The following is an 18278-nucleotide window of genomic DNA, read 5'->3' as shown; positions in this document are numbered from 1 at the left end:
CTCTTAAATAAACTTGTTTTAGTATTTCAGCAGATAATATTAGGATAATCCCAAGAGACTTTACAAGTACATAAAGGGAAAAAGGGTAACCAGAGAGAGAATGGGACCGCTCAGGAATTCAAGCGGTCAACTTTGTGTGGAGCCACAGGAGATGGGCAAAGTCCTCAAAGAGTATTTCTCCTCTGTTTTTACATGAGAATTGGAGAACGGGGCAGGCAATAGAAGTGTCTTGAGAGCAGTCAGTGTTACGCTCAAGGAGGTGCTGAAAGTCCTGATGCGTATGAAGGTAGACAAATCTCCCGGGCCTGATCAGATATATCCGAGGACACTGGGAAGCGAGAGAAGAAATTGGAGGTACCCTAGCTGAGATTTATGTGCCATTAAGCAGGGATAAGGTGCCGGAAGATTGGATAGTGGCAAATTTTGTGCCTCTATTTAAGAAGGGCTGCAGGAAACGACCTGGAAACTACAGCCCAGTGAGCCTGACATCTGTGGTCGGAAAGTTACTAGAGAGTATTCTGAGGGCTAAGATATACAGGCATTTAGATGGACAGAAGCTGATTAGAGATAGCACGGTTTTGTACGTTGGAAATCGAGCCTCACGAGTCTGAGTTTTTTGAAGATGTGACCAAAAAGGTTGATGAGGGCAGAGCTGTAGATGTTGTATATATGGATTTCAGCTAGGCATTCAACAAGGTTCCACATGGTAGGCTGCTCAGGAAGTTTAGAATGGATAGAAAATTGGCTTCATGGAAGGAAGCAGAGGGTGATGATGGAAGGTTGCTTTTCGGACTGGAGGCCCTGTGACTAGTGGTGTGCCTCGGGATTCGGTGCTGGGCCCAGTGCTGTTTATCATCTATGTCAATGATTTAGATGAGAATGTGCAAGGCATGTAACACCAATTTCAATGAAACTTCATCCATTAGCACCAAAAGGACGACGGTGAGTAAGGTGGGCCTAAAATTGTTGTGCTATCGTGTACCTTCTTCTTGCGTTTGAGGCAGCAGAAATTATGTAACACCCTCCAGGCGCTGTAGCCAGTGCAATGTGCTGTTGTCGAGGGCCGTGAGGTCTACCCCTCCACCAGGGGTGATAAATCAAGTTCTTTACCTTCAGTCTGAATAATCACACGTAATACTGGATGAGCACATCAGATTTATTCCACCATGGGGTTCTTCCCGTGAGGATCTCCAGACACAATACTAGTGTCTGAAAAGATCTTAACTAGGAGAGGGGAAGAACAACTTCTCCACGATTGTTTACTTTTTTATACAGAAAGGAAAAAGGGGCGTAACAGATAAAATTAAGGACCAATTACAAATCTAATACAATTCCCATGGTTACAGAGAAAACAAAATCATTAATACAGGTCACATGCTCAGAAACCAAACCATTAATATAAGTCACATGCTTTTGGGGAAACGCATCAATTTACCTAGAGTGGATTCAAAACTTTTCCTACTTTCACACGCACCCATATAAGGAGTTGTTACTATGAAAGAAACTTTCTTTATCTCTATACACGAGCAATCTTGCAGCTGCACGACCTTGCTTTACTGTTTTAATACACCACTCACACAGTCAGACAGAGGAGTGGGGGAGTAATTTAAGAACAAGAGCCCCTACTCTTCTGTATACTCATTATCATTCATAAAGGGACAAACACATTCTGTTCCCAAGGATAACATTTCTGCCACAAGCATCCATCTTACTGCTTTCCACTGAAAATAAGCATTCATTTTATATTAGCTAAAACAACAAAATAAACCATCTCAACTACAACAAAATATCAATATCTGTAATTAACTATATCAACTAATAGCATAGATTCTCAGGGGGACCGCGGACAGTGCAGTCAAAAATGACATGCTTTGCTGGTCTAGTCCACACGCAGGCTGCTGATGAACGCAACCCCCAACGATGCAGCAGCAATCAGCAGTAGCAGCAGCAGCAATCAGCAGTAGCAGCAGCAGCAATCAGCAGTAGCAGCAGCAGCAATCAGCAGTAGCAGCAGCAGCAATCAGCAGTAGCAGCAGCAATCAGCAGTAGCAGCAGCAATCAGCAGTAGCAGCAGCAATCAGCAGTAGCAGCAGCAATCAGCAGTAGCAGCAGCAGCAATCAGCAGTAGCAGCAGCAGCAATCAGCAGTAGCAGCAGCAGCAATCAGCAGTAGCAGCACCAAGCTGTGTTGCTTGGGAAGTAGTGTGTGGGGATTGTGTGGGGATTGTGTGGGGATTGTGTGGGGATTGTGTGGGGATTGTGTGGGGATTGTGTGGGGATTGTGTGGGGATTGTGTGGGGATTGTGTGGGGATTGTGTGGGGATTGTGTGGGGATTGTGTGGGGATTGTGTGGGGATTGTGTGGGGATTGTGTGGGGATTGTGTGGGGATTGTGTGGGGATTGTGTGGGGATTGTGTGGGGATTGTGTGGGGATTGTGTGGGGATTGTGTGGGGATTGTGTGGGGATTGTGTGGGGATTGTGTGGGGATTGTGTGGGGATTGTGTGGGGATTGTGTGGGGATTGTGTGGGGATTGTGTGGGGATTGTGTGGGGATTGTGTGGGGATTGTGTGGGGATTGTGTGGGGATTGTGTGGGGATTGTGTGGGGATTGTGTGGGGATTGTGTGGGGATTGTGTGGGGATTGTGTGGGGATTGTGTGGGGATTGTGTGGGGATTGTGTGGGGATTGTGTGGGGATTGTGTGGGGATTGTGTGGGGATTGTGTGGGGATTGTGTGGGGATTGTGTGGGGATTGTGTGGGGATTGTGTGGGGATTGTGTGGGGATTGTGTGGGGATTGTGTGGGGATTGTGTGGGGATTGTGTGGGGATTGTGTGGGGATTGTGTGGGGATTGTGTGGGGATTGTGTGGGGATTGTGTGGGGATTGTGTGGGGATTGTGTGGGGATTGTGTGGGGATTGTGTGGGGATTGTGTGGGGATTGTGTGGGGATTGTAAGGAGTAAGACCTGTGTGATCTCCCGGACTAGTTTCGATCGCCTAGCTTGGGGTCGGAGAGGAATTTCCCGGATTTTTTCCCAAATTGGCCTGGGTTTTTTATCCGGTTTTTCGCCTCTCCCAGGAGATCACTCAGTTCTTTTGGGTGGGCGGTTGGAGCGGTTGGAGTAGCGGCCGGGCGGTAGGTTTAGTAACTGAGCGCGGGGCTTTGTTTGGAGAGTATGACTGCCAGGGCAGTTTTTTGTTCTGGGTGTCAGATGTGGGGAATCTGGGAGTCTGATAGTCTTCCAGACATCCACATCTGCGCCAGGTGTGACGAGATGGGGCTCCTAAGGGACCGTATTAGGAACCTGGAGCGGCAGATTGATGACCTCCGTCTGATCAGGGAGAGTGAGGAGGTTATAGATAGGAGTTACAGGGAGGTGGTCACTCCTAGACCACGGGAGATAGACAAGTGGGTCACTGTTAGGGGGGGCAAGGAACAGAGGCAGGGACTAGGGAGTACCCCGGTGGCTGTACCCCTTGGAAATAAGTACTCCTGTTTAAGTACTGTTGGGGGGGACAGCCTACCTGGGGGCAGCGACGGTGCCCGGGCCTCTGGCAAGGAGTCCGGCCCTGTTGCTCAGAAGGGTAGGGAAAGGAAGAGGAGAGCAGTAGTAATAGGGGACTCTATAGTGAGGGGGTCAGATAGGCGTTTCTGTGGACGCAGTCGGGAGACCCGGATGGTGGTTTGCCTCCCTGGTGCTGGTGTCCGGGATGTGTCTGAGCGTGTCCAGGATATCCTGAAAGGGGAGGGAGAGGAGCCAGAGGTCGTGGTACATATAGGTACCAACAATATAGGTAGGATAAGGGAAGAGGTCCTGAAAGGAGAATTCAGGGGGCTAGGAAGAGAGTTAAAAAAAAAGGACTTCCAAAGTAATAATCTCAGGCTTACTGCCTGTGCCACGCGATAGTGAGAATAGGAATGGAGTGAGGTGGAGGATAAATACGTGGCTGAGGAACTGGTGCAGGGAGCAGGGTTTCAAGTTTCTGGATCATTGGGACCTCTTCTGGGGGAAGTATGACCTGTACAAAAAGGACGGGTTGCATCTGAACTCGAGGGGAACCAATATCCTGGCGGGGAGATTTGCTAAAATAACTGCGGAGACTTTAAACTAGTACGGTTGGGGGGAGGGACTCAAACACAGATAGCTAATAGGCAGTGTGTGAGGCAGGAGGCAGAAAAGGGAAACACTCAGACCCAATATGTAGGAGAGAAAGAAGGGAAAAGAAATAAACTGAGAATAAGAAATGATGGGTCCCTTAAATGTGTATATTTTAATGCTAGGAGCATTGTAAGAAAGGTGGATGAGCTTAGAGCCTGGATTGACATCTGGAAGTATGATGTTGTGGCGATCAGTGAAACATGGTTGCAGGAGGGTTGCGATTGGCAATTAAATATTCCAGGATTTCATTGTTTCAGATGTGATAGAATCGGAGGGGCAAGAGGTGGGGGTGTTGCATTGCTTGTCAGGGAGGATATCACAGCAGTGCTTTGGCAGGACAGACTAGAAGGCTCGATTAAGGAGGCTGTTTGGGTGGAACTCAGAAATGAGAAAGGTTTAGCAACACTTATAGGGGTGTATTATAGACCGCCAAATAGGGAACGAGAATTGGAAGAGCAAATATGTAAGGAGATAGCAGATATTAGTAGTAAGCACAGAGTGGTGATTGTGGGTGATTTCAATTTTCCGTATATAGACTGGGAATCACATTCTGTTAAAGGGCTGGATGGTTTGGAGTTTGTAAAATGTGTGCAGGATAGTTTTTTGCAGCAATACGTAGAGGTGCCTACCAGAGAAGGGGCAGTGTTGGACCTCCTGTTAGGAAATGAGATGGGTCAGGTGACGGAGGTATGTGTTGAGGAGCACTTTGGGTCTAGTGATCATAATGCCATTAGTTTCAATATCATTATGGAGAAGGTCAAATCTGGACCAAGGGTTGAGATTTTGGATTGGAGAAAGGCTAATTTTGAGGAGATGAGAAAGGATTTAAAAGGAGTGAAATGGAAATTGTTGTTTTATGAAAAGGATATAATAGAGAAATGGAGGATATTTAAAGGTGAAATTTTGAGAGTACAGAGTCTTTATGTCCCTGTTCGGTGGAAAGGAAAGAATAATAATTTGAAAGAGCCGTGGTTTTCCAGGGAAATTGGACACTTGGTTCGGAAAAAGAGGGAGATATACAATAAATATAAGCGGCAGGGAGTAAATGAGGTTTTTGAGGAATATAAAGAATGTAAAAGGAATCTTAAAAAGGAAATTAGAAAAGCGAAAAAAAGATATGAGGCTGCTTTGGCAAGTAATGTAAAAGTAAACCCCAAGGGGTTCTACAGATATGTCAATAGCAAAAGGATAGTGAGGGATAAAATTGGTCCATTAGAGAGTCAGAGTGGACAGCTATGTGCTGAGCCAGAAGAAATGGGGGAGATATTAAACAATTTCTTTTCTTCGGTATTTACCGAGGAGAAGGATATTGAATTATGTGAGGTAAGCGAAACAAGTAGAGTAGTGATGGAAATTAGGAGGATTAAAGAAGAGGAGGTACGGACACTTTTGAAGAATATAAAAGTGGATAAGACTCCAGGTCCTGATAGGATATTCCCTAGGACATTGAGGGAAGTTAGTGCAGAAATAGCAGGGGCTATGACGGAAATATTTCAAACGTCATTAGAAACAGGGATGGTGCCGGAAGATTGGCGCATTGCGCATGTTGTGCCTTTGTTTAAAAAAGGTTCTAAAAGTAAACCTAGCAATTATAGACCTATTAGTTTGACGTCTGTGGTGGGAAAATTAATGGAAAAGATACTTAGGGACAATATATATAATTATTTGGATAATCAAGGCCTGATTAGAAACAGTCAACATGGATTTGTGCCTGGAAGGTCATGTTTGACTAATCTTCTTGAATTTTTTGAAGAGGTTACCAGGGAAATTGATAAGGGCAAGGCTGTGGATGTTGTCTATATGGACTTCAGTAAGGCATTTGACAAGGTTCCACATGGAAGGTTGATTAAGAAGGTTAAATCGTTGGGTATTAATAGTGAGGTTGCAAGATGGATTCAACAATGGCTGAATGGGAGATACCAGAGGGTAATGGTTGACAATTGTATGTCAGGTTGGAGGCCAGTGTCTAGTGGAGTGCCCCAAGGATCTGTGTTGGGTCCACTGTTGTTTGTCATTTACATTAATGATCTGGATGATGGTGTGGCAAATTGGATTAGTAAATATGCAGATGATACTAAGATAGGTGGAGTAGTTGATAGTGAGGTAGATTTTCAAAGTCTACAGAGAGACTTGGGCCTTTTGGAAGGGTGGGCTGAAAGATGTTTAAAGAGTTTAATGCTGATAAGTGTGAGGTGCTGCATTTTGGTAGGACAAATCAAAATAGGACGTACAGGGTAAATGGTAGGGAATTGAGGAATGCAGTGGAACAGAGGGATCTGGGAATAACTGTGCATTGTTCCCTGAAGGTGGAATCTCATGTGGATAGGGTGGTGAAGAAGGCGTTTGGTATGCTTGCCTTTATAAATCAGAGCATCGAGTATAGAAGTTGGGATGTAATGTTGAAATTGTACAGGGCATTGGTGAGGCCGAATCTGGAGTATGGTGTGCAGTTCTGGTCGCCAAATTATAGGAAGGATGTCGACAAAATGGAGAGGGTACAGAGGAGATTTACTAGAATGTTGCCTGGGTTTCAGCACTTAGGCTACAGAGAGAGGTTGAATAGGTTGGGTCTTTATTCTTTGGAGCGTAGAAGGTTGAGGGGGGACTTGATAGAGGTTTTTAAAATTTTGAGAGGGACGGACAGAGTTGACGTGGGTAGGCTTTTCCCTTTGAGAGTGGGGAAGATTCCAACAAGGGGACATAGCTTCAGAATTGAGGGACAAAGGTTTAGGGGTAACATGAGGGGGAACTTCTTTACTCAGAGGGTTGTGGCTGTATGGAATGGGCTTCCGGTGGAAGTGGTGGAGGCTGGCTCGATTTTATTATTTAAGAGTAAATTGGATAGGTATATGGATAGGAGGGGATTGGAGGGTTATGGTCTGAGTGCAGGTAGATGAGACTAGGTCAGGGAGAATGGTCGGCGTGGACTGGTAGGGCCGGACAGGCCTGTTTCCATGCTGTAGTTGTTATATATGTTATATATGATGCATGCTGGCGTTGAACCGGCTGACCCCTGTGCGGAGCCGGTTCAGGGCGACCCACTCTTTGCGGGGCATGTCCGAGCCGGGTGGGGCTGTGGTGTTCGGTGCGACAGTGAATTGAGGAGGTCGCGATGTCTGTTCCCAGCTGGTTCTCCATGCTCCTAGTATGTTGAAACCGGAGCCACAGAGGGTCGCTGCATGACGGGAGAAAGGGCGACGCGATGACAGGCATTGAAGTCCCAGTTGCTGTGAATCCTGGGCGAGGTGGTGCAAAGGATGTTTGGCGTCCGATGGGGCCTTGCACACCAGCCTGTGAGTGAAGAACTCTCTGCGAAGCTTGGCGGGTGCGATACCTGCGAGCACCAGCACGAGATCCTTCGGAGTAGTGCGTAGGCAGCCAGTGATGATCCGCATGGTGTCATCTAGCTTGCTAGTATGAGTGCTGTGGCACCATGCTGGGGCGGCGTACTCAGCGGCGCTGTACACGAGTGCTGGTTCGAAGAATAGATGTCCTGGCGCCCCATGACGATCCGGCCAAGCAACGCAGGAGGTTGTTCCGTGCCGGGACTTTAGCACGGAGAGATTCAAGGTGCTGCTTGTAGGTCAGCTGCCGATCTAGTTTCACCCTGAGATATGTAGGAAATGGGTTGTAGGGTAGGGGTTTCCCATTGAGGGTGACGGTTAGCTGGTGTTGAGCTTCCTTGTTGTTTAGGTGAAAGACCGTTGTGGTTGTTTTTGCCACACTCAGTTTTAGTCTCCAGGTCTTAAGGTAGCCCGCGACAAGTTCCATATCCGCCGAGAGCACATCCTCAACTCCTGTCCGAGTGCTGTAGGGCCAAGTCATCTGCGTATCCGTATTGGCGCTAGGTCTTAGGTAAGAAACTCCGTTTCTTAGGCGTCGCAGTCAGCTAGATTGTCCGTCGCTAGTCTTGAGTACAAAACTGCTGTTGGCAAGGATGTTGGCAAGAAACCGCACTAAACGATGGTCAGGGATGGTGCGGAGGAGCTTCAAGATGCCCGCCTTGTGACCCTTTTCGAAACTGTCTTCGATGTCTTTGGTCAGCTTGACTATTTGGTGGGTGGTGCAGCGACCACGCCAAAATCAGGCTTGTTCAGCGGGTAGTTGAGGGTCAACGATTAGATCGAGCTGGGCCAAGAGAAGCTTCTACGGGACACAGGAGTGAGATGGGCTGATAGTTCCTTGGGTCGTCTGCAGGCTTGTTTGGTTTTGGTAGCGCAATGACGGTGGCCTTCTGCCAGATCTTCGGAATGGACTGACCAATGAGGCAAGAGGAGTAAAACTCACGGAGCCAGACCAGGCATTTAGGACCGCAGTGTTTCAGGAATTCTGGGGGGGTTGTTATCGGGACCCTGGGCTTTTCCACATTTCAGTTGAGAGATGGCAGAAGAAAGTTCTGTTACCAATCGTGTACCGTTTTGGCTGTAGTTCAGGAACAAACAAATAAACAAACGAGCGTTTTAGTATATAGATGTTCAGTTTTGGTCACCACGTTGGAAGAAAGATGGAAGGGTTGGAAAGGGTGCAGAGAAGATTTACGAGGATGTTGCCAGGACTCAAGTGCCTGGCAAGGTCCAGTGAAAGGTTGAGCAGGCGAGGACTTTATTCCTTCGAGTGCAGGAGAATGAGGGGTGGTTTTACATAGATGTACAAGAACATGATAGGAATAGATTGAGTAAATGCAGTCTTTTGCCCAGAGCAGGGGAATTAAGAGACATAGGATATGGGCTTAAGGTGAGGGGGGAAAGATTTAATAGGAACCTGAGGAGTAACATTTTTACACAAAAGTTGGTGGGTAAATGGACCAAACTGCTGGAGGAGATACTATCATATCTTTTAAGAGACATTTGGACGGATACATGGATAGGTTTGGAGGGTTTTGGGCCAAGTCCGGAAAGGTGGGATTAGTGTAGATGGGGCATGTTGGTCGTCACGGGCAAGTTGGCCGAAGGACCTGTTGCCTTGCTGTATGATTCTGACTGTATGAACAGTGATCTACTGAAGCACTTTATTCACAAAATGCTGGAGTAACTCAGCAGGTCAGGCAGCATCTCGGGAGAGAAGGAATGGGTGACGTTTCGGGTCGAGACCCTTTTTCAGTCTGAAGAAGGGTCTCGACCCGAAACGTCACCCATCCCTTCTCTCCTGAGATGCTGCCTGACCTGCTGAGTTACACCAGCATTTTGTGAATAAATACCTTCGATTTTTACCAGCATCTGCAGTTATTTTCTTATACTACTGAAGCACTGCTTCACAGGCTGTTGAATGGCCTTTTCAGCCTCCAGCTGTGCTGGGGTAGTGCCAAGATCACCTAAGTCCTTGACAAGTGCTACTTTGTTTTTTGGCTTTCAAATGTATAAGTTCTTGGATGGTTGGATTTTACAGGGTCTTGAGTATGTTGAAGCATGTCACGAATGTCAGCTTATTACTGTGAACGTCCCACGCACCTTCTGTTCTTTAGGTCGTATGTTTTTTTGTAGGCCCTGAGGCTTCAGATGTCTACTATTTTTAAACCTTTCAGGACACAATAGTGTTTTCAGTCCAAGAATGCTGAGTGTTTAAGATTTCAAACGAGGGTTGGTGTTTTCTAAGTGAGAATTTGAGAATCTATTCTAATCATGGGTGACTTCAAAAGCAAACTAAGGACTGAAGGCACGCTGCTGCTCCTTTTGATTGTGATTTTCCAGTTTGTTCGTAAGGCATTGACTAAGTAACAACGTTTGTTTACAAAATGAGATTACACAGTAGACAGGATAACAGATTGCAGGTTTAGATTAAAATGTGGCTATGTTAGCGAGTCTGGGTTAAAGTGTGCATGTGCTGTGATTTCAAAGTCGTCTTGTTGAGTTTCATTATACGTAACTCTTTCACCTAGACCACAGCTAACAATGGCTTGTCTCCTTTATCCTCGTTACTTTTCAGGTGCTGAATTCAACATGGAGCTGAGCAGGAGGCCAATATTGAATAGATTCACAAGTAACACTGGAAAATGTCCTTTGATTTCAGACTGCACTATGAATTCGGGGAAGATTAAGACACTGGCAAATAATTAAAAACATGAAAGCAAAATAATTGCCGTGTTTTGTTTAGTTGACTTAAAAAAAAAGATAAACTAGAGACAGTTAAAATCTATCAAAATTTGTCACTTATAACCAGATATGCTTGGAGACAGTCTCTTCCAACTGTCAGATCTATCAGGTGCTTTAAGAGGCACTAACATTGATGGGGCCATAGTCCTGAAGTGTGTATGCTTCAGGCCCTTGGACTGGATAAGAGTGGAGCTGAATCGATACGGGAGATGGCACCTGTGCCTATGAGAGACGGCACCTGTCATACCTGTACCTAGAACTGTATTTGTATTTTATATGCATTTGTACCTGTACCTATCATGGAGGTGGTTCTGAAAACCATCAAAACCATTTAATTGATTGTTACTTCCTGAGGCTAAAAATTGATATTACTTTGGTTGACATGGTTGGCTTTTGAAGGTAACTGAGAGAGTCAATATATTAGGTTATAGCGGAAAGCAAGTAAAGCTATTGATGCTGGAGTCTGAACCAAAGACAGATATGTTGTAAAACCTCAGCTAGTCAAGCAGAATCTGGGAAGAAAAATCAGTAATCCTTTCAGGTTAGCGACCCTTCCTCAGAACGTTTGCTGACCTGAAACATTGATTAGTTTCTTTTTCCATATATGCTGCTTGACTGGCTGAGCTTTTCCAGCTGCATGTCTTTTGTTATTGGATCATTGTTTGTAATGGCAGTTTCTATACTTTCTCAAAGTCCAACTTCGATAGCCGTTACTGCTCGGGGATGTGGTGGAGATATAGCTTACGCACACAAAGATAGCAAAAACGAATCTTCCAAACACTGTTTCTTGATTAATTGATCTTTATTAAAGTAGCACAAATCAAAAGAATAATTCATAACTTATCGTTCTTATCAACTGCTTCCTCTTCAAACAACAGTCGTTACCGTGTGGTCGTTACCGTGTGGTAAAAAAACAGTTTTCTCTCCATCCTCCGAACTAAACTGACCCCCAATCTCTGTGGCTACGCTAGCCTCCTCAGATGCAGACACGCCCCTCTACGTATCAAATTCCACCTTCCAAAGTACAGACAAATAGAAACTAGAAATATTAAACATGGCCATAATATAATAACAGCAACTAATTTAAGCGTAAATGGCGCCTACATCAAGAAGACAATTTTTTTCCCCCAAGATGCCCTCCTGTAGTTTTTACAATTTTTTCACTTGGTATTATTTGAATTGTTTTGAGTGGGATATTTGAGTCAAAGACTCAAAATATGAAGAAGAATTTTAGGTATTGAATTAGACTAACATTTTAAAACTTTCCACTTTTATTTTCTAGGCCACAGTATTTTAAGATAATTGAAGAATGTGTTTCTCAGATAGTGTTGCACCGCAGTGGCATGGATCCCGATTTTACTTACCGCAGACGATTAGATGTAGATTTTGAGCACCTTATAGGTACGGCTGATTATTTGAACACGATTGATATATCATTTAGGAGCATTTCGAATAAGATCATGATGATATGATTTTATCCTAATTCTATTTTCAAGCATATCTGCAGTAATCTTTGAACAACTTGCTTATCAACTATATATCTACTTTTGTCGTCAAGATATTCAAAAGCTCTCTTTCCACTGAGGAAGATGGTACCAAAGACTCTCAATAATCTGATGTTTTTAAAAACAAACTTCTGTCTTAAATGGACACTGCTTTCTTTTAAAACAGTGACTTTTATTCTCAACTCTTCCATAGGATGAGAAATCCTCTCTATGTCCATATCTTTGAGACATCTAAGGATCTTGCAAGTCCCTGCGCCCTCTACCAAACTTAAACAGATATAAATCTAATCTGTCCAATTATTCCTCATAAAAGAATGCCAATTCTAGAAACTATTTAGTTTCTCACAATATTAGGCCAAGTCATTTAGGTCTGAGATGGGAAATTTCTTAACTTAATGGGTGGTGGACATTTGGAATCCTCTGCCACAAATCGTTTAAAATATTATTGACGCAAACAGCATCAAAGGGTATGGGGAGAGGAGGTACATGATACTAAGATAGAGGATGAACCACGTTCATGTTGCATGGCGAAGGCTTAAAGGGCTGATTTACCTCCTCCTCTTTACATTTCTCACTTTTAATACTGCGCACATTACTCTAAATAAATTTCTCATTTTTAATACTGCACACATTACTACTAGTACCCTGTATAACAGAAGCATTGCATTTTTGTCTTCCTGTTCATTTCCCCTGGCAAAACATTCTCACTTGTAATATCTGCATGCTAGACTTTTATGAACCATGCTCCAGGAAAATTGGATCCCTCTACATCTCAGCTCTGCAGTCTCCTTATTTCGGTCTTATACTGGTTTATTTTTTCTGCCAAAGTGAAGAATCTCAGATTTAACCATATCATACTCCTTTTTCCAGAACTTGCCCACACTTAACATTCATTTGTAGCCTCCCAATGTCCACTTTGCAATTAACTTTACTGTATATCTTTGTGTTATCAGCAAATTTACCCGAAGATTTTGCTGCTTTCATCCATCATTTATATTAATTGCAAACATAATATCAGTAAAGAATGGCTCCAGTTAGTTTTAATTCATTCCCATAAGAGAGGGAATATTTTTGTTACGAATATTAGTATGACCCCAGACTGGATAACATTTTTACCTTCTTATCTTTAGATATTTGTGTTGACAAAGCAAGGGTCGATGAGAGTGAACAAATGCTTTCAGAATTGGTGAGAAAGGTAGGAAACATTTCAATCCCTTCAGTGGTGTTATCATACTTATTTTCCCTTCCAACATTTGATTATATCAAATATGAAAATATATCTTTCAGTGAGGCCAACAAACAGAATATTTGAACAGAGAAAAGGTCTGTCCCAATTTTAAGGGCATAATTTGAAGGAAAAATTACTTCTCTTTTATTTTTGGAATGGATAGAATCCATGAGGTGTTGAAAATATGAATTTGAAAATTTTATGCTGTGTTAAAACCAGAAGAAGATTACAAGAGTATTTATTCACAAAATGCTGGAGTAACTCAGCAGGTCAGGCAGCATCTCGGGAGAGAAGGAATGGGTGACGTTTTGGGTCGAGACCCTTCTTCAGACTGAAGAAGTGTCTCAACCCGAAACGTCACCCATTCCTTCTCTCCTGAGATGCTGCCTGACCTGCTGAGTTACTCCAGCATTTTGTGAAATAATACATTTTATTCTTTTGGTCCAACCAGAGGATACCTTCCTGAATATGTAAAGTAACGCTGCAAATTTGGGGTGGTGCAGCTGGTAGAGCTGCTGTCTCACAGCATCTGAGACCTGGGCTCGACCCTACCTCAGTTGCTATCTGTCTGGGGTTTGCACATTCTCCAAGCAGCCGTGTAAGCTTCCCCCGGGCATTCTGATTTTTCTCCCACATACCCAAAATGCGCGGTTTTGTTGGTTATTTGGTCTGTAAATTGCCTCTTGTGTGGAGAGAGTGGATGCAAAAGTAGGATAACAGAAGTAGGGTGAATGGGTGATTGATGGTTGGAATGGACGGTGGGCCGAAGGGCTTGTTCAATGATAATTTATTGTCACATGTACATAGGTATAATGAAATGCTTTGCTTTACATACAACCCAGTAAAATCATGTAGCTGTCCTCACCTAGGCAGTACACAAGTGTCGTCATGTTTTGGTGCCGACAAAGTTAGAAAAGTTCACCAAACAGCCCTATCTGTTATCTTTCAATCAATCAATCATTCAATGATAAAAAAGGTGCAAATTTTCATGGGGTAGGATCGGCAGGCCACAGAAATCTGTTTTTTCTGCTCATCAATCAAACTGCAGGATATTTCTTTAAAACTGCAGTATGAATTCCAAATAAAATAACATTCAGGGCGGCACGGTAGCACAGCGGTAGAGTTGCTGCTTTACAGCGAATGCAGCGCCGGAGACTCAGGTTCGATCCTGACTACGGGTGCTGCACTGTAAGGAGTTTGTACGTTCTCCCCGTGACCTGCGTGGGTTTTCTCCGAGATCTTCGGTTTCCTCCCACACTCCAAAGACGTACAGGCATGTAGGTTAATTGGCTGGGTAAATGTAAAAAATTGTCCCTAGTGGGTGTAGGATAGTGTTAATGTGCGGGGATCGCTGGACGGCACGGACTTGGTGGGCCGAAAAGGCCTGTTTCCGGCTGTATATATATGATATGATATGATAAAACCACTTCATGTTGAACTATCTACGTCTCACAGTCTCTACTTCCAAAAATCAAGGCATGCATGATAATGTTATGATCTGTTTGGAATCAGCAGAATGTGTTGGAGTTGATGTTAAGGTAATTTTATCTTCCAGTTTGATGAAGAATTTACAGCCCGGCAAGAGGCACAGGCTCAAATGCAAAAGAAAGAACAAAAAATCAATCAGCTTGAAACTGAATTGCAGCGTCTCAGAGCTCAGGTAATGGAGCTTGCTAAATCATTTTTTTCATTTCCAAACTGTTAGTGTTTCAAAGCCATTGATACAATTTAGAATATGTAAAGGGAAAATATTTATTTTGCTATCCTGCTACATTTTGTGATAATCAAAAATTTGCCAGCTACCATTTTGTGAGGTTCCGTCCAAAATGCCATGAGCTGTTCAATGCCAGGAATGTGCAATGTTACTTGGCTTGTTTGGTCCAAAATTGATTACAGATTTTGAAATAGTGTTAGATAAACCTGGTGCGTAAAAGGTAAAACTTTAGTTACTGTTTCACACATTTGCAAAATACTTAACCGCAAAAGATGAAGCGTTGCTACACTTGGATTCTGAGTTCCAAAGTGATCTATGATCAATATCCAGGAAGTTAGAGTCATAGAGTCTTACAATGTGGAAACAGGCCCTTTGGCCCAACTTGCCCACACTGGCCAATATGTCCCATCTACGCTCATCCCATCTGCCTGCGTTTGGCCCAAATCGCTCTTAACCTGTCCTACTATGTACCTGTCTAAATGTTTCTTGAATGTTGCGATAATGCCTCAATTGTATCCTGCCTCAACTACCTCCTCAGGCATCTCGTTCCATACACACACCACCCTTTGTGTGAAAAGGTTACCCCTCAAATTTCTATTAAACCTTTCCCCCTCACCTTAAACCGATAACCTCTGGTTCTCGATTTCCCTACTGTGGACAAGAGACAATGTGCGTCTACCCAATCTATTCCTTTCGTGATTTTGTAGACCTCTATAGGATCACCCCTCATCCACCTGCGCTCCAAGGAATAGAGCCCTAGCCTGCTCAACCCCTCTGTGTAACTCAGGCCCTCGAGTACTTGCAATATCCTCGTAAATATTCTCTTCACCTTTTCCAGCTTGACAACATCTTTCCTATAACACGGTGCCCAAAACTGAATACAACACTCTAAATGTGGCCTCACTAATGTCTTGTACAACTGCAACATGGCTTCCCTAACTTTATGCTCAATGCTCTGGCTGATGAAGGCCAACATGCCAAAAGCCTTTTTGACCACTCTCTTTTGGGTAGACTGATGGGACTGAAGGCTGATAAATCCCCAGGGCCTGATGGTCTGCATCCCACGGTACGTAAGGAGGTGGCTCTAGAAATTGTGGACGCATTGTTGATAATTTTCCAATGTTCTATAGATTCAGGCTCAGTTCCTGTGGATTGGAGGGTAGCTAATGTTATTCCACTTTTTAAGAAAGGAGGGAGAGAGAAAACGGGAAATTATAGACCAGTTAGTCTGACATCAGTGGTGGGGAAGATGCTGGAGTCAATTATAAAAGCTGAAATTGCGGAGCATTTGGATAGCAGTAATAGGATCGTTCCGAGTCAGCATTTTGGATTTCGTCAGGATTTACGAAGGGGAAATCATGCTTGATTAATCTACTGGAATTTTTTGAGGATGTAACCAGGAAAATTGACGGGAGAGCCGGTGGATGTGGTGTACCTCGACTTTCAGAAAGCCTTCGACAAGGTCCCACATAGGAGATTGGTGGGCAAAATTAGAGCACATGGTATTGGAGGTAGGGTACTGACATGGATAGAAAATTGGTTGACAGACAGAAAGCAAAGAGTGGGGATAAATGGCTCCCTTTCAGAATGGCAGGCAGTGACTAGTGGGGTACCGCAAGGCTCGGTGCTGGGACCGCAGCTATTTACAATATACATCAATGACTTGGATGAAGGGATTAAAAGTACCATTAGCAAATTTGCAGATGAGACAAAGCTAGGTGGCAGTGTGAACTGTGAGGAAAATGCTGTGAGGTTGCAGGGTGACTTGGACAGGTTGTGTGAGTGGGCGGATGCATGGCAGATGCAGTTTAATGTGGCTAAGTGTGAGGTTATCCACTTTGGTGGTAAGAATAGGAAGGCAGATTATTATCTGAATGGTGTCGTTAGGAAAACGGGACGTACAACGTGATCTGGGTGTCCTAGTGCATCAGTCACTGAAAGGAAGTATGCAGGTACAGCAGGCAGTGAAGAAAGCCAATGGAATGTTGGCCTTCATAACAAGAGAAGTTGAGTATAGAAAAGAGGTCCTTCTGCAGTTGTACAGGGCCCTAGTGAGACCGCACCTGGAGTACTGTGTGCAGTTTTGGTCTCCAAATTTGAGGAAGGATATTCTTGCTATTGAGGGCGTGCAGCGTAGGTTTACTAGGTTAATTCCCGGAATGGCGGGACTGTCATATGTTGAAAGACTGGAGCGACTAGGCTTGTATACACTGGAATTTAGAAGGATGAGAGGGGATCTTATTGAAACGTATAAGATTATTAAGGGGTTGGACATGTTAGAGGCAGGAAACATGTTCTCAATGTTGGGGGAGTCCAGAACTAGGGGCCACAGTTTAAGAATAAGGGGTAGGCCATTTAGAACGGAGATGAGGAAAAACTTTTTCAGTCAGAGAGTTGTGAAACTTGAGAGTTTTGAAATATAACATCTTGCCCGGGTTACTTGAAAACCAAGCTTCACGGTAACAAGGCTTCAATCAAATTTCCTCAAACTCAATTGCAACAAATCTGAAATCATCATCATTGGTCCAAAAACGCTCACCAAATCCATCCAAAACTTCATCCTCAACATTGATGGTCTCCCAGTATCCACCTCCCCTCACATCCGGAATCTTGGAATCATCTTTGATCAAACCCTCTCCTTGGACAAACACATCAAACACATCACAAAGACAGCCTTCTTCCACCTCAAAAACATTGCCCGTCTCCGTCCATCCCTCTCCTCCACAGCTGCAGAAACCCTCATCCACGCCTTCATCACCTCCCGTCTGGACTACTGCAACAGCCTCCTCTATGGCGCACCCTCAAAAATCATCAGTAAACTTCAATACATTCAAAACTCCGCTGCCCGTCTACTCACCCACACCCCGATCCGTGACCATATCACCCCCGTCCTTTATAAACTCCACTGGCTCCCCATCCCCCAGAGAATCCAGTACAAAATCCTCCTCATAACCTACAAAGCCCTCCATAACCTGGCCCCATCCTACCTGACCGACCTCCTCCACAGGCACACTCCCACCTGCACCCTCCGCTCTGCTGCTGCCAATCTCCTATCCCCCCACATCCGGACCAAACTCAGATCCTGGGGGGACAGGGCTTTCTCCATCGCTGCTCCCACCCTATGGAACTCACTACTCCAAACCGTTAGAGACTCCTCCACACTCACCACATTCAAAACATCGCTGAAGTCTCACCTGTTCAGTACTGCCTTCAACCACTGAAGGTCACCTCACCTTCTGTCTCCTTTCTCTGTTCATTTACTTATTTACTTATTTATCTATTTATTCATTTCCCTATGTTCTCTAAATCTCTGTAAAGCGTCTTTGAGTATATGAAAAGCGCTATATAAATAAAATGCATTATTATTATTATTATTATAAACTGGATTGACTTCCAGTTTACTAATAGCAGTATTAAGAAATTTAATTTAAACGTGCTTAAATGGATTTTTGTGCAGAGTGTGGGCATTCTTTGAAATTATATGGGAGATGCATATCTGGTTTCTGGGTTGCATATCTGAGTTGGGAGCCTACTTTAAATGTAATCGCTGATGGCCATAATCATTCCAAAAATTCCCACGCTT

At 44.1% G+C, this 18278-nt stretch overlaps 1 protein-coding gene across 1 annotated transcript in view; it reads left to right on the top strand.

Annotated features, from left to right (window-relative positions):
• Positions 1-18278, top strand: part of LOC144595583 (protein diaphanous homolog 3-like) — a 321554-nt gene that overhangs the window by 60614 nt on the left and 242662 nt on the right. Inside the window, exons 13-16 of the mRNA XM_078403147.1 lie at positions 11531-11649; positions 12884-12948; positions 14537-14681; positions 15456-15471. Coding sequence (XP_078259273.1) covers positions 11531-11649; positions 12884-12948; positions 14537-14681; positions 15456-15471 — 345 coding nt within the window. The remainder of the gene's footprint in view (positions 1-11530; positions 11650-12883; positions 12949-14536; positions 14682-15455; positions 15472-18278) is intronic.

Source organism: Rhinoraja longicauda, chromosome 7 (genome assembly GCF_053455715.1).
Source record: "Rhinoraja longicauda isolate Sanriku21f chromosome 7, sRhiLon1.1, whole genome shotgun sequence".
NCBI lineage: Eukaryota > Metazoa > Chordata > Chondrichthyes > Rajiformes > Arhynchobatidae > Rhinoraja > Rhinoraja longicauda.
The sequence above is the reverse complement of the archived record's forward strand: the minus strand, read 5'-3'. Positions and strand labels throughout refer to the sequence as shown.